Source organism: Eptatretus burgeri, chromosome 15, assembly GCF_056783735.1.
Source record: "Eptatretus burgeri isolate ZD-2024b chromosome 15, Ebu_testis_v1, whole genome shotgun sequence".
NCBI lineage: Eukaryota > Metazoa > Chordata > Myxini > Myxiniformes > Myxinidae > Eptatretus > Eptatretus burgeri.
Window position 1 is genome coordinate 39,873,652 of NC_140975.1, and position 15,411 is coordinate 39,889,062.

Sequence of the window (15,411 nt, forward strand, 5' to 3'; positions counted from 1 at the left end):
CCTGGTCCAACTACTCTGGATAGTGAAATGTTTAGCGTCTACAACTCTGCATGAAGCTTGATTGTTGCTGTGGTATTTGTGCACATTCTTTTATTATAGTAAATGGTGCTTTGATGATTTTGCTTTTAAATTCTTGAATACATCGAGTGCAATGCTTTTTCGTAGCACAAACATGCTGTACACAATGGGAGCTGGTATTCCCTTTGATTTGTTGTCGATCATTAGTTGCAATTTTTCTCCCAATTCTGGCTTGTTTTTCATCTAGTCTCTGAATCAATCTACTTGTGATCGTATTTATGAAAAGTTTGTAACTGAAGGATAACAAACGTTATCAGTTGGTAGTATCAATTTAAAAAAAATTTAAGGTGTTAAGACATAGCTTAGTAATCCCTTTTTTAAATTAAATACTCGCTGGGGTACCCGGCATGGCCCAGTGCTGTTATAATCAAATTGGCATTTTGAATAAATAAATGTTTTTTTCTCCCTTTTTTGGGGGGGTCTAAAACACTTCCCTACGGCCTACACCCATGAAATAATGGGGTTGGGGATCATTTAATATTAAATTTTACATAGCTATAAAAACTTAGGAAAAGAGAGTGATCAAAAAAAATTAAAATAATTTGCCGAAAACACTCACCGGCACTCACTGATGAACCTCAAGGTTTGAAGAAGATCCATTTGGCCATCTCCGAGAAAAAAATTGCCAACACAGACAGCTGGATGGATATCTCTCTTGTAGTATAGATTATAAAGTTCGCTCTTTTCTATATTGATCGTATTGTGCTCATTTCCAAGCATTTCACAAATCTTTTAGCTATCACTTGTCGAACCGTTGCTCCTCTGCATTTGAGTTGCCCCTGCCTTAATCTTGTCTAGTCCTGGAGATTTACCATTGCTCATCTATCGCAGAGTTGTTATTTTTATTTACTTCATCTTCTTTAAATAATAATTAAAAAAAATATATATATATAAACCTTAAAAACCTCTTCCTCTTTTTGTACAATTTCAATTTGTAGTTCTTCCTTTCTTTTTTACTCTTTGGCAATTCCTTCCTTTCTTTTTTGATGTTAAACATTGTTGTGAAACCAACCAATTCAAAGGCACCACCAGGATTAATCCAGCGATGTCTACAACCGACAACACTGTCTTTAAACGTCTTCCTTCACAAGACATTGCTGTCAGTCTGGTCTTTTGCGATAAACGTTGTTCCTCTTTGTAGGGAGCTAAAAAAGTGGAACAATGTCTTATCATAAATGACAAGATGGCAACAGCAATGGTGGAGTAAGTTTTCTATGTTGCGCAGGAGAAAAAAATTTCTAAGATGGATATCTAAATTGGCGAGTGGCAAAATGGGGAGAGTCCGAGAGCACGACGGTGAAGACAGACGACAACAACAAATCCAAACATTAAATGAAAGCATAATGTGGGATGAGACAGAGGAATGAGTTGTGGAAAACAAACAGATAAACCGCTTGGGATGATTACCTAACCAGATCTGCTCATCTCACAGTCAACTGCGAGGTTGATTTTCCATGGCGTGATGACATTTACAAATCCGTATTGTAAACAGTATCCTCGCATGAATATTAAGTCAATAAGAAATGTACCATTGGGGGGGGGGGAGAAAAAAATCAAACAAAAACCTAAATGAAAAGAAAATCACAATAAAAACAAGGGCTCGAAAGGTATATACATGGGTCGAAGGTAATTAATACACCGACTCATTTTCTGAGCCGACAGAGAGACAGACGGACCAAAATACAATACCCTCTCCTCTGGTGAGGGGAAAGTGAACAAGTTGGAAATAAATGGAAAAATGAAGGGCTTGTATTTATCCTCAGATAACAAAGTTATCAATAAAGACTTAATTTTTGTCAATACAGATGTAATTTAAATACCGATTAAACGCATCTTGAAACCAAACAAATGTGATACATGGTAAACCATGGGATTAGTTCTTGTGAAAGGGGGAAGAAAATTTTTTTTTAAAACGATAGAAATTCATCCTGGAAAGAAAAACAACTCGTAGGATTTCCCCCCCCCCCCAATCCGTATTTTATAAATAATATGTAAAGCACTGATCAAGATGCTCCCACATTACTGTTTACATTAATTTTAAAATCCTGGCACGAATGCCAAGAAGCACACACAATCTTTTGAAAGGCTCTTCCGATTTCCCAGACGTCAGCTTTTCTTTTTTGCAATTGTATTTTTCCAAACTATTGGATGCGTTCAAAAGTAGCGGAAAGCTTGAGAAAATAAAATTATAATAAGACACACTGCCTTTCCAAGCATTAAAAAAGGTTACTCCAGGTTAACTTGGGTTATTTTGTAGTTGCCAAAATGTATACATGTTTTATTGTTATTGTAAAAGGTCCGTGGAGAACAACAAATTATGAGCTCACATAATCACCAACGGTGGCTTACCGACAGCCGAAGGTTCCCTTTTGACAAAGCGAACGTCCAGAAGATGCTCCGACGATCTCCCCACGATAGAACCAATGGTCTGCGATTCATCCTCAATCATTTGCTCTGTCGGCAAAATTATGGGAATACAATGTAAAAAATTTCAATCGAGGACCATCGAAAACTCAACTGCACATTTAGTTTCTATTCGGAACGTTCCCTTCCAAGGAATTTCAATGCAGGACGAGGCCATTATGCTCATCAAAGCCTGTGCTGCGGTTGCCAACATATGGCGGTTTGTCTGTGCTCTATCTTTTTCAAATGCTGAGCAGCACAAGTTTTTCCAAGTCTTTGGGACGACTTGGCCAGGTTCGAACCGCCAACCTCCAAGATTACAGAAGACACTCTAACCATTACACCACAGTTTGGTTATCAGACATGACATTATTACCAGACAACATACACTCTAGAACACAATACACCACCGAACGCCACCCAATGCCGGACAACCCCCCCCACTTCCCCCCCCCCCAAAAAAACACTTCCGATTCGTAGCAACTGACAACTGGAACCGGAAAAGAGAGTCAATTTATTTATATTGTTCCGGCTGTGGAAATTCGCAATAAATCATAAAGGTCCTCAAATCAGTTATCCTGGTAAGTTGGTGTTAGATAGGTTTCCCCACCGATGTTTAGAGGGGTTTCTTCGTGCTCACCGGGCTGCGACCCTTTGAGATAGTGTTTTTCTTTTTCTATCGTTATTTTGTACCAACCATACCTCACAACCAGATCACCACCACCGACATCGTTCCAAAACGGCCACAACCAAACCACCACCACCTTCGCCCTTTTTACCTCCACAACCATCAACAACCCCACACCACGAACATCGCCTCACCTTCGTTCCGAATACGACGCCCTCTTCACTGCAGGCAGAAGCAAAGGGTTCTCTCACCGTTTGGAACGCCGGTGATGTCTACAACGTCCGCTCCCCGGGGTCAGGGGTCGAACTGTCAGATCGTGCATGCCGGTGATTTCTACCACGTCCCCTACCCGGGGGTCGGAGGTCAAAGTGCGGAGGTCGAATCTCGTCTCCCCGGCCCTATATAAAGCTGAACAGAACGGAGCTTCGCGTCAGTCGGTGGAGCCGCGAGTCTGGAGGGGTCGGAGAGCACAGCACGAGTCAAGGGCAGTCTGCGGTGGTCTGGAAGGATCGGAGAGCCTGGAGAACACCAGAGGGCTACGTGGAGACGACAGCCGGAGAGTGCTTGCCAGCGCCAAGGCAGTCCGAGGTGATCGGACCTCGGCGCGATTCGCGCATTGCTGAGGGACGGACGGGGTCCAAGAGGGCATCAACTCTTGTCGAGCATCAGCGCTGAGAGAGCGTTGATAGACCCGTTCGTTCCTCTCAGCCGCGTTGCCGGCCGGGGCCTGGATCACCTCACCTTGGCAAGGCCGCAATCAGGCGCGGCTGTCCTAGTGGCCATGGGGAGAAGGCGTCACGACGTGCCCATCGTTGCAAGGCCCGAGATCAGGCGTGGCTACGCTAGCTGCCGTGGGGACGAGACGTCGCGACCTGGCCATCGTCGCACCACGAAGGTGCGGGTAAGCCGCATCGGTCTCATGAGCGCGTTCGGTCAACCAAGGCTCACAAACTATAAAGGTCCACGGACCCTGTCTGCCACTCTCGTCTTTGGGAGTGGCCATTCCTTTGCTTTTGAATGAATGCTGTGGCGCCGTGTCCTGTGAAGTAACGACTGTATAAGTGACTGTGCATGCACATTGATCCTTGGTCGTATTCGGTGGTATTGCTTTTGCTTCCTTTCGTGTATTATTGCATCATTACTGCCTGATTGTACATACGTCCATGACTGCCTTGCTTGTGATGTGTGCGTAAATAATAAATGTCCTTGTGTGAAATGTATCCCGTTCATTGCGTCCTATTTCCCCATTGAAAGTGCCATCTTGCATCGGGGAATAATTAGTTGGGTTTTAAACACCCGGGTAAGAGAATCGGATCCGTCGAGGTTGGCGAGAATACCCGCTCGGTTATCGCTTTAAAACGGAACGGACTGCTTAAGCGGTTCGTGTCCTAAGCCGACCTGTGGCGTGGTGCAGCCGCTCGGTAGGTTGCCCAAGCGAGTACTTAGGTATTTCGATATTCGGCGAGTGACCCTATTTCGCACGGGTAGAATGCGGACTGGGCTGTGGTGAGGTTAAACCCCCACCCATGACTGGTTCCTGGCGATAGTTCCAGCAGGGTCATGAATGTATTGTCCAACCGGTGGGTGACGCGGTTGCGATTAGAGTTACGTGGCCAATCGCACGCCGGCGGGCACGAATTCGTAACAATATATATATATATATATATATATATATATATATATATATATATATATATATATATATATATATATTTTTTTTACTCTGACAAAAACTCATTACGTTTACGAAAGTGAATGTTTACAGTCGACTGGTCCTGGCAGTGAAAGGGAAAACGAGTCTACTACAGTGGGTATCTTTTTATGTTGCTTAAAAATGAAATATATATATATATATTGTTGTGGTTACCAGATTCGCAAACCACCATTCAGGTCCCTTAGGTGAGGTATCTCGGTAAGTGCATGTGTAGTTAGGCCCAAACCCGTTGTCTAGTGGGAATACATGTCATTTATACGTGCTGCGACTCTTCAGGATAGCCGTTTTTCTTTCACTATCTTTATTTTGGACCAACCGCCATGATCACAACCACAACATCAACCACCAACCACAACCACCGCTTCACCACAACCGCCACGACCTTCCCGTCACACCTCGCCACCGTAGCATCGCCACCGTTCTTGCCCCGCTGTGGGTACCGGTGTTGGACTCATGCAGAACGCGCGTCGAACAGCGTGTACAAAATCACGGATTTTCTGCTTCAAAAACGGATCAAAAACGACACACGCCCACTTTTTGCCGTCCAATCGGTGAGCGAGGGGCGAATTGGCCCTGCCCCCAGGGCGATCGATATATGCAAATTTGTGGATCAAAAAGCCTTCACGCCCACTTTTTCTCGGGCCAATGGGGAGCGAGGTGAAAGGTCAAAGGGAGGGGGTCAAAGGCGAAGTTACGGGGGGATAAAAGGACGGTGTTCGTCAGTCAGAAGAGAGTCGCAGTCAGAAGAGAGTCGCAAACGAGAACGAGAAGGAGTCGGAACGAAGGAGAACGAGAAGGAGAAGGAGAACGAGAACGAGAAGGAGTCGGAGAAGAGAGAGAAGAGTGTGGAAGTCTGGAGCCCGAAGCCTGCAGTGGCTGGAGAAGCTGAAGAGAGTCGGACGAGGGGGTGCTCGCGTCGGTGCCAGGAGCTGCACGCCCGAGGGAGGCCGGCAGCGCGACCTGGCCGAGGTGGAGACGCACACCAGGGATAATAAAGATCCTCTATACCCCGAGCATCAGCAACCCCCTCCTGTTTCCCCCCGCGCTGAGATAGTGCGACCAAGGGGGCCCGTTCCCACCCCCTGCCAGGCACTGTCCACGAGGCCCGCGGGTTGCGGGGCCATCGCCGCTCCGCGTCTCATCACCAGACCGGTAGGCCCGACCCGGTCTCGGCCCCAGGCCTACCTCATTCTTGGGGTATTTCTTTTCCTTGGTTTTGGGTATGTGTTGTCGGCGCCGTCTGTGAAGTAGAATTGTATAAGTGTTGCCGTGTGCTCGGTAGTCGGTATTAGCTCTGCACTGTGTTTTCACTTTTATGTTTGCTTTTTGTGTAAAATGGAATTGTGTTTTCTTTTTTGTGTGCATTTGGTGGAATTGTATTTGTGTGCTTCCCGTGTGCCATGAATAAATGTGCTTTATTGTTGAACTGTTTCCGCTCGCTTCGTCTTTTTCCCCATTGAACCCCCCATCTTGCTTCACGTAAAGGGTTGGTAGTGGGCTGAGTACGCCCGATAATTAATCGGGAACCGTCGAGGGTCGACGATAACACCGCTCAGTTATTCTGATAGTGCGGAGCGGGTCGCTTAAGTGGCCCGTGTCCGGGAATCGACCTGCGGCGAGGTGCGATCGCCCGGTCTGCCCTCCGCGTGGGTACTTAGGTAGTCGACCCCATGGCGAGCAACCCTATCCCACGCGGGGGCTGATTGGCTCGATCGCGGTGAGACCGAAAGGTCCACCCGTGACTGGTTCCCGGCGTTAGTCCGAGAGGGTCACGACTGGATTGTCCGTCCGGTGGGCGACGTGCCGCGGTCGAGGGATTGCGTGGCCGTTCGCACGCCGGCGGCGCGAAAACCCCAACACTGGTGTCAGGTCGTGCGATACAAATTCATCGCCCTCCTCTCGGCACTGGTATCGGAGAACAGGAAAACGGGCTCTCCTGTCTCCGGCTAAATTTACGGGAATCGGTCCAGGGGTGAGAGAAGCGACCCCGATTCCCCTCCAAATTACGAGCGAGCAAATTAACCCTTCACGAGAAGCAAGATGGCGTCTCAAGGCGAGCGGGAGCCGGGGGTATTAGAAATGTATATGTGTAATAATGTAGAGTCCATGGTCCAGGATGGAATCCCCGAGCAGGAAATGTTGATTGTGCAGGAACACGGACTCGCCCAACTGAACCCAGGGCCCGAGGTGGGTGCGGCAGCGGCCGCGGTGTATGACACCTCCCCCCTCTCCACCAAAACCCTTCCCAACCCTTGCCGAAACGACTCAGCTGAGTGCATCCAAGCATGGCCCAGCTACGCGCCATGCTGGCGGCAATGAACGAAAAGATGAATGCGAAAATGATCGAAAAAATGGATGCAAACACAAATGAAATGAAAAACGAAATGAAAGACATGAACAAGCAAATGAATGAAGTGAAAACGACGATGGATGCGAATACACAACAAATAAACGAAAAGATGGATACAAAAATGAACGGAATGGAAACAAACATGAAAGAAGAAATGAAAAAGCTGTGGGGTGAGACGCAGAACATGGGCCGATGCCTGCAGGCGGGCATGAAGGCCGTGACCAGGGAGCTGGGAATGGCGACTTCACGTGTGGGAGCAAACGAGCTGGGTGGGGGTGCAACGGCTGACAGGCCCGCGGTGGAGGCGGGTGAAAAAATAATTCGTGGAACGTGTTGGGCGAGGGTCGTGACGATGACCGAAAGGGAAAAATTAAATGGGGAGACCAAACGTGTGAGACGAGACACGAGGTGACGACAAGCGGAAATAATAGTTGAGACAAGGGAGGTAAAGGGTGAAGAGTTGGCAGAGACACGGGAGATGGGAACGATAGAGGGAAGACTACACGATGAAGGACGGGGTGAAGTGACGCGCACGCACACACGGAGGTAGTGGAGGATAATGGGGGTGAGCTCGCGGAGCGTAGGGACCCGGTGCGAGCAGCGGGATGGCCTCCTCCAGGAACGAGGGGAGGAGTATGCCCCTTGAGGCGAGTCACGACCAGGTGAGTTCGGTCGTGCTGCGAGGTTGAGGGGACGCGAGTGCTGTGGACGGGTGCACGGAGGCTTGGGGGTATAGAGGCCCCGGAGACCCTTGTGGGGACACAAATCCCCAGTGTGGTTGTCCCTGTGTGTGTGGTGCAAGGTGTGAGTGCGGCACCGTGTGTGGAAGCGACCCCGTGTGTGAGTGGTGTGGTGGCGATGGTGCCAGAGTGCGTGCTTCCCAGCACGCCGGGTGTGGATGGGGCACCGTGTGTGAGTGAGGCCGTGTGTGTGAGTGAAACGGCCAGTATGAGTGAGGCACCACGTGTGAGTGGTGTGGTGGCGATGTTGCCAGAGTGCGTGCTTCCCAGCACGCCCGGGTGTGGATGGGGCACCGTGTGTGAGGTGAGGCCGTGTGTGTGGGTGAAACGGCCAGTATGAGTGAGGCACCACGTGTGAGTGGTGTGGTGGCGATGGTGCCGGAGTACGTGCTTCCCAGCACGCCGTGTGTGGATGAGGCATGGAGTGTGAGTGAGGCACCGCGGGTTAGTGCCCCCGCGTGTGTGGGTGAGGAACCGTGTGTGGATGAGGCACGGTGTGTGGATGAGGCACAGCGGTTGAGTGCCCTAGCGTGTGTGGGTGAGGCACCGCGGGTGAGTGCCCCCGCGCGAGTGAATGGAGCACCACGTGTGAGTAGTATGGTTTGTGTGAGTAGTGAGGCACGCGTGAGTGAACGGCCGTGTGCAAGGTCGCTGTGCCAGGGGAGACCGTGTGTGTGAGAGAGCGGTATGAGAGGGAGATGTCGGTTGGCATGCGGGAGCACGCAGCCGCGTCTCCCGTGTGAATGTGATGGTGTGGACTGTGTGCGTCGTAACACGCAGGTATGCGTGTGTGGAATGGAGACGGAGACGGCGACAGAGGAAAGAAAGCCGAGTAGCGACTTTAGTTGTTTCGAGGACCGTGCCGGGTTCACCCAGCAGTGAGCACGCGGTTCGTGCTGTGCCAGGCACGAGACCACCACGTGCTCGCTTGCGAGTGAAGTCCCGGTCCGGAAACGCACGCGGTGGATTTGCCGATCCCGCGGACGGACAAAGTTTAGGCAGGTAAATGGATTTGGACCGGACGGGTTCTCCACGCGATCGTGTGTGTTAAGCTCCAACGGGCAAAGCACATGTGTTCGCGTGGGAACCCCTCGAGACGTGGGGCTTGTGTTTATTTCTGGGCACGGTGACGTCATGGCTGCACGTGGGGTTGGAATCCGGCAGGAGGGGTATCTCTGCCGGATGGCACCGTCCAAGGAGGGACGAGGAACACGTGCAGCTGCATGACGTCACGGGCAGGTGCAAAGTGCGCGAGCTCTCAGTTGCCGCGCAGGCGCTGCGCATGGAAAAAAAAGAAGCAAGCCTCACTTTCGGGTGCACAGGATTCCTGGGCAGGGGTGAAAGACCCCTTACCTGGGCACAGGATGAAAACTAGTTAGGGGGAAGGGTTAGCTTAGTTAGACCGACTTCATGGGGCAGGGGTAAGTCCTCATGGAGTCCGTGGAATGGATTAGTTAGAGGGATTGTAGCCAGATTTAGGTTGGGAAATAAAATGAATTTTTTGAGTTAGGAGACATGGACAGACTTGTGAATGTGTAGAGGGGACGTAGCTTAGCTACGTAGTGTTAAAAGGAACGTGCTGTAGTTTAAGGGACGACGTGGGAGCACGAGTTAGTTAGGGATACAGTTAGAAGGATGGCAGAGTTCAGCGGTGTGTGTGTTGAAGAGTTGGAGAGTTGTGAGGTGAGTACATGTGCTTGGTGAGTGAGTGAGGCCAGCGGGTCTGTGTGTGTATGGAGCGAATGGGGAATGCATGGTGCGATGAGTGATTGGGGGGAGGAGTGACTCCGCCCAAGGGACCCCGGGGTCAGAGTAAAGTGAGTTAGCTGGGTTAGTTAAATTGAAAAAAGGAGGTCGTTTTGTTGTTGGTGGGAATGTAGGCTCGAAACCCATTTGGAGGGTGCAGGAGCCCTGTTGACGGGCTTGGGAGCGTGGCTGCGAAGGTGAGTATCGCTGACTGGGTACCCCGGGCACCAGGCTGGTCGGCCGTGGTAGGCCAAGGGCCCATGGGGGCCGGGATAAGAGTAGTGGGCACGGGTGCGCCTGCTTGGTGCGGGGGCCCGGGCGCCATTAGCCGCGTGGGCAGTGTTGTGGGCACGGGTGACCCTCGGAAAGGGGCCCGGGAGGCCGGCCTGCCACGTGTGCGTTTCAGGGAGGAGGTGCCATGGGGGCACTCCCCGGTGTTAGGGAGCTGGTAGGCTCGGAGGCAGTGTAGTGCCCGGGGTGCCATAGCGGGAGATTCGGCAGAGGGTCGTGCCTGCCAGAGGGAGCCACGTGTCCCAGCCATGAGACCGTGTGAGGGCACGGAGAGAAAATTGGGGCGAGGCCCGAAATTGTGAGGACACCAACACAGGCGACGGGAATCTGGGTTGTTAGAACCAATAGTTTAGCGAGAGGCGCTTGTTGAAAGCCCCGGGGTAGTTTAACAGTTAAATGGATAGGGTAGATTAGGAGATGTACCCCTCCGCACCATCCATCCCCTCGCTCTCGTTGTGGGCCGCTGGACCCACTTGGGTTATAGATCGCTGAACTCTGGGGAGGCCATTCTGAGGCTTCGTTGGGCCTCGACACAGGACGTTAGCTCTCCCTTGTTCCCCTCCGGGAAGGAACGTAGGGGTTGGGGAGTAGGCTAGGTGACAGAATAGGTTAGCCGAACAAGGACGATAAAGGGGGATAGGGGACGATTTAGAGTGGGGAATTAAAAATAAAAAAAAATAAAAAAAATAAGTTGGGGCTAAATTGGGGTTTGACAAATTAAGGGAGTGGGTATGTACAGTGACAGGCAAAGGCGATAGGTTGGGAGGGAGACAGGTAGGTAGGTCCGAGCCCGCCTTCCAAGTGGCCAGCACCACCGCACTCCCTCCACCAACCTCCATTGAACGGCAAAGGCTGACCAACTTCATCGGCTGGCCGTGTTTTGCTTCAAGGCCTGTGCCGGCCAGTTCATCTGCTGGCTGTTTTTCTTCAAGGCCTGTGCCGGCCAGTTCATCTGCCGGCTGTGTTTGCCTGCAACGGTCTTCTTCTGCGGGCTGTGTTTGCCTGCAGCGGCCTTCTTCTGCGGGCTGTGTTTGCCTGCTCACCTTTGCTATGCCATGCCCACTGCCCACGTTCACCAGCCCCGTTCAATTTTTGCTTTGCCCCCCCTGTTCATTTCCATGTGCGCCAGGATCAAGGCAACAGTTTGCAAGCTGCGAGAACTGCCCTGTTGGCAGCTACAACACGGGCCTGCAGTGGCGGCCCGTGCACCGTGTTTGTGTCCATGCATCCATTCGTTGTGCTCATTGCGTGTGCCACTTGAGCTGGCACGGAGACTGCGTTGTGCAGCCCATGCACCGTTGTGGTTCACTGCGTTCAGTTCAAAAGGGAAGGCCTTGGACTGCGTGTGAGCAGCCAGCCACGTTCCCTGTCACCTGCATTGTTTTGAGCCAGAGACTGCATGTGGGCAGCCTGGCTCCCTGCTAACTGCTTTTCTTTGCAGAGTTCAGTGATCCTGGGCCATGGTTTAGTGTAAAATTTGTAAGTTAAGGTAAGATGTACTGTAAATATGAGTGCGCCCCGGCATGTATGTCTTAAGCGCCGGCAATTTTATTTAAGTCGTCCGTGTGAGTGAGTTTGTTTAGGTAGTTACGCAGCCCTCAGGTTATTTATTTTGGGGACACGAATACCATGAATGTCGCACTCAGGGATCCGTAGGTAAAATGTACTAGGGGAAAACTACACATGATGGCACACGAAAATTTGTCGACTCGGGACGAGTCTGTAAAAAGGGAAGGGGGTAGTGTTGTGGTTACCAGATTCGCAAACCACCATTCAGGTCCCTTAGGTGAGGTATCTCGGTAAGTGCATGTGTAGTTAGGCCCAAACCCGTTGTCTAGTGGGAATACATGTCATTTATACGTGCTGCGACTCTTCAGGATAGCCGTTTTCTTTCACTATCTTTATTTTGGACCAACCGCCATGATCACAACCACAACATCAACCACCAACCACAACCACCGCTTCACCACAACCGCCACGACCTTCCCGTCACACCTCGCCACCGTAGCATCGCCACCGTTCTTGCCCGCTGTGGGTACCGGTGTTGGACTCATGCAGAACGCGCGTCGAACAGCGTGTACAAAATCACGGATTTTCTGCTTCAAAAACGGATCAAAAACGACACACGCCCACTTTTTGCCGTCCAATCGGTGAGCGAGGGCGGGAATTGGCCCCGCCCCCAGGGCGTCGATATATGCAAATTTGTGGATCAAAGCCTTCACGCCCACTTTTTCTCGGGCCAATGGGGAGGCGAGGTGAAGGTCAAAGGGAGGGGTCAAGGCGAAGTTACGGGGGGATAAAAGGACGGTGTTCGTCAGTCAGAAGAGAGTCGCAGTCAGAAGAGAGCCGCAAACGAGAACGAGAAGGAGTCAGAAAAAGAGAGAAGGAGAACGAGAAGGAGAAGGAGAACGAGAACGAGAAGGAGTCGGAGAAGAGAGAGAAGAGTGTGGAAGTCTGGAGCCCGAAGCCTGCAGTGGCTGGAGAAGCTGAAGAGAGTCGGACGAGGGAGGGGGTGCTCGCGTCGGTGCCAGGAGCTGCACGCCCGAGGGAGGCCGGCAGCGCGACCTGGCCGAGGTGGAGACGCACACCAGGGATAATAAAGATCCTCTATACCCCGAGCATCAGCAACCCCCTCCTGTTTCCCCCGCGCTGAGATAGTGCGACCAAGGGGGCCCGTTCCCACCCCTGCCAGGCACTGTCCACGAGGCCCGCGGGTTGCGGGGCCATCGCCGCTCCGCGTCTCATCACCCAGACCGTAGGCCCGACCCGGTCTCGGCCCCAGGCCTACCTCATTCTTGGGGTATTTCTTTTCCTTGGTTTTGGGTATGTGTTGTCGGCGCCGTCTGTGAAGTAGAATTGTATAAGTGTTGCCGTGTGCTCGGTAGTCGGTATTAGCTCTGCACTGTGTTTTCACTTTTATGTTTGCTTTTTGTGTAAATGGAATTGTGTTTTCTTTTTTGTGTGCATTTGGTGGAATTGTATTTGTGTGCTTCCCGTGTGCCGCGAATAAATGTGCTTTATTGTTGAACTGTTTCCCGCTTCGCTTCGTCTTTTCCCCATTGAACCCCCATCTTGCTTCACGTAAAGGGTTGGTAGTGGGCTGAGTACGCCCGATAGTGTCGAACCGTCGAGGTCGACGATAACACCGCTCGGTTATTCTGATAGTACGGAACGGGTCGCTTAAGTGGCCCGTGTCCGAAGTCGACCTGCGGCGAGTGCGATCGCCCGGTCTACCCTCAGCGTGGGTACTTAGGTAGTTCGAATTTGGCGAGCAACCCTATCCCCACGCGGGGGCTGATTGGCTCGATCGCGGTGAGACCGAAAGGTCCACCGTGACTGGTTCCCGGCGTTAGTCCGAGAGGGTCACGACTGGATTGTCCGTCCGGTGGGCGACGTGCCGCGGATTCGAGTTACGTGGCCGTTCGCACGCCCGGGCGCGAAGACCGCAACAATATATATATATATATATATATATATATATATATATATATATATATATATATATATATATATATATATATATATATATTTCGAGAGGGAAGTCGATGTCACACCATCACAATTTCCCACACTTCTCACCTAAAACAAAGTTGAAAGAGAAAAAAAGTTCCACCCAGAATGACCCAATTTCAAATTTTGGGTTACATTTTTTCCCCATTTTGGCCCCACCCTTTGGGACATGAACCGGGGGTCAAATCCATTTTTTTTCTTTTGACATATTTCATCTGTCGCCCAATGTTGATTGCAGATACGGTACAGTGCTGTGCAAATTTTATCAAAAATGTTTTAAAATGTGCCCGTAATTGCATTTTTCACTATATAACATTTTGACCACGCCACAGGTGACAGGGCCAAAATTACATTCCTCTTGAACCTTCTTGCCACGTGGTGATCATAACTACAAAGTCTGGTGAATTTCTGCCTAACCGTTTTTTTCTGCCCAACTGTACAATATCCACCGCTCCACCCCCGTGTCCCTCCACCCCCTGCTTTTTTTCAAAAGGCATGGGGAATTAAAAAAAAAAAATTTGCACACGGACTGTGCAAAAAAAAATGATCAAGTTAAAATCCCTCCCACCCATCTCCCCAATTCTCAAACCACTTGGTTGTTGAACATACACAGCCAAAATCAAATGTGCTAAAACATTTAAAGAAGACTGTACAGACCTCTCAGCGCAAGAGCCTTGGATTAGTCGGGAATTATCTTTGGTCGTGAAGTATGCATGTGTAACATTCCATTAATCAAAAATCACAAAATGTGCTGGTGTTTGATTCTCAATCAGATGAGGAAATGAGACGAGTACTTCGCAGGAAGGGCATTACTTTCATGAATGCACCATCCTTCAGATGGATGTTAAGCTGGTGACCTATAAAGGTCTAAATCTTGCTGTGCCTTTCAAAAAGAATTGGCCAATGTGGGCAACAATGGCCAAATTCCGAATTCCTGCCCGAACATGCAGGAGCACTGCAACAGCGACACAGTCACACCTCAGTAATAATAGGAGTTCCCGAAAAGGAACTTGGACACAGGAGGCGGCTATTCGGCACATCAAAGCCTGTGCTATTATTCCCAACATATTGTTGTTCGTTCATGCTCTATCCCTTTCAAATGCTGAGCATCAAGCAAGGAAGCAGCACACATCATTTTTAAGTCTTTGGTATGACAACAGGGGTTTGAACTACCGACCTCCCAGACTCGGAGCGGACCACCTGCCGCATGGTCTGGTTGTTGGTGACAAAACGAACACCACTCACTGGCTTTGTGAGTGAGGAGGGTGACTGTGACACCCTGCCAGGACTAAAAACAACACCTGAGAAAGGGCAGACGAGCTTCCTTCAGGAGCCAACAGCCATCCAGTAAGGAGATAGTGTCTCCTGAAAAACATCCATCCAGATAGGTCCGGTTTGTGGCAACGCAGGCATCCAAGAGGGGTAGTGAATCCCTTGACACGAGGCGGATGAGCTAGTATTAGCCAACGGCAACAATCAAATGGTGGATGAACTAGTATTTAGCCAACGGCAACGATAAAATTACACCCATGGGGTAGAGGGTGGGTATACAGCGTCGCCAAAGCCGTGGAAGGCATGTTCTTCGTCCGGTGGATTACACTGCAGTCCGATTCTTCCCCAAACACTTTTGTACCATTTTCATGGTATAAGTGGGCACGGATATTTTTTATCAGTGCTTATTCGTTTAAAAAAACAAAACAAAACTAACATATCTTGCAAAAACTTCGTTTTGGCAAGATAAAAAAAACAACGCAATAGCCATTACACACACCACCGAGGCTGACAGATATTGTATTGCAGTTGTATGTTAATGATGCATCCAGCTGGACAAATTTTTAACCGAACCCTGATCGAATGTGAATTCACCAACGACTGGATTTTTTTTTTTTGGACGTAAACCCGTTCTCCGACCGAAGCAGAAAGCTGTGACATCAGTCATAACACAGAGCCA

General features: G+C 50.2%; 1 protein-coding gene across 2 annotated transcripts in view; it reads right to left on the minus strand.

The window, feature by feature from the left end:
• Nucleotides 1-15,411, minus strand: part of LOC147011992 (uncharacterized) — a 51,774-nt gene that overhangs the window by 25,512 nt on the left and 10,851 nt on the right. For both annotated transcript variants that reach the window (XM_085857989.1, XM_085857988.1), the window contains exon 4: nt 2,428-2,532. In XM_085857989.1, coding sequence (XP_085714115.1) covers nt 2,428-2,532 — 105 coding nt within the window. The remainder of the gene's footprint in view (nt 1-2,427; nt 2,533-15,411) is intronic.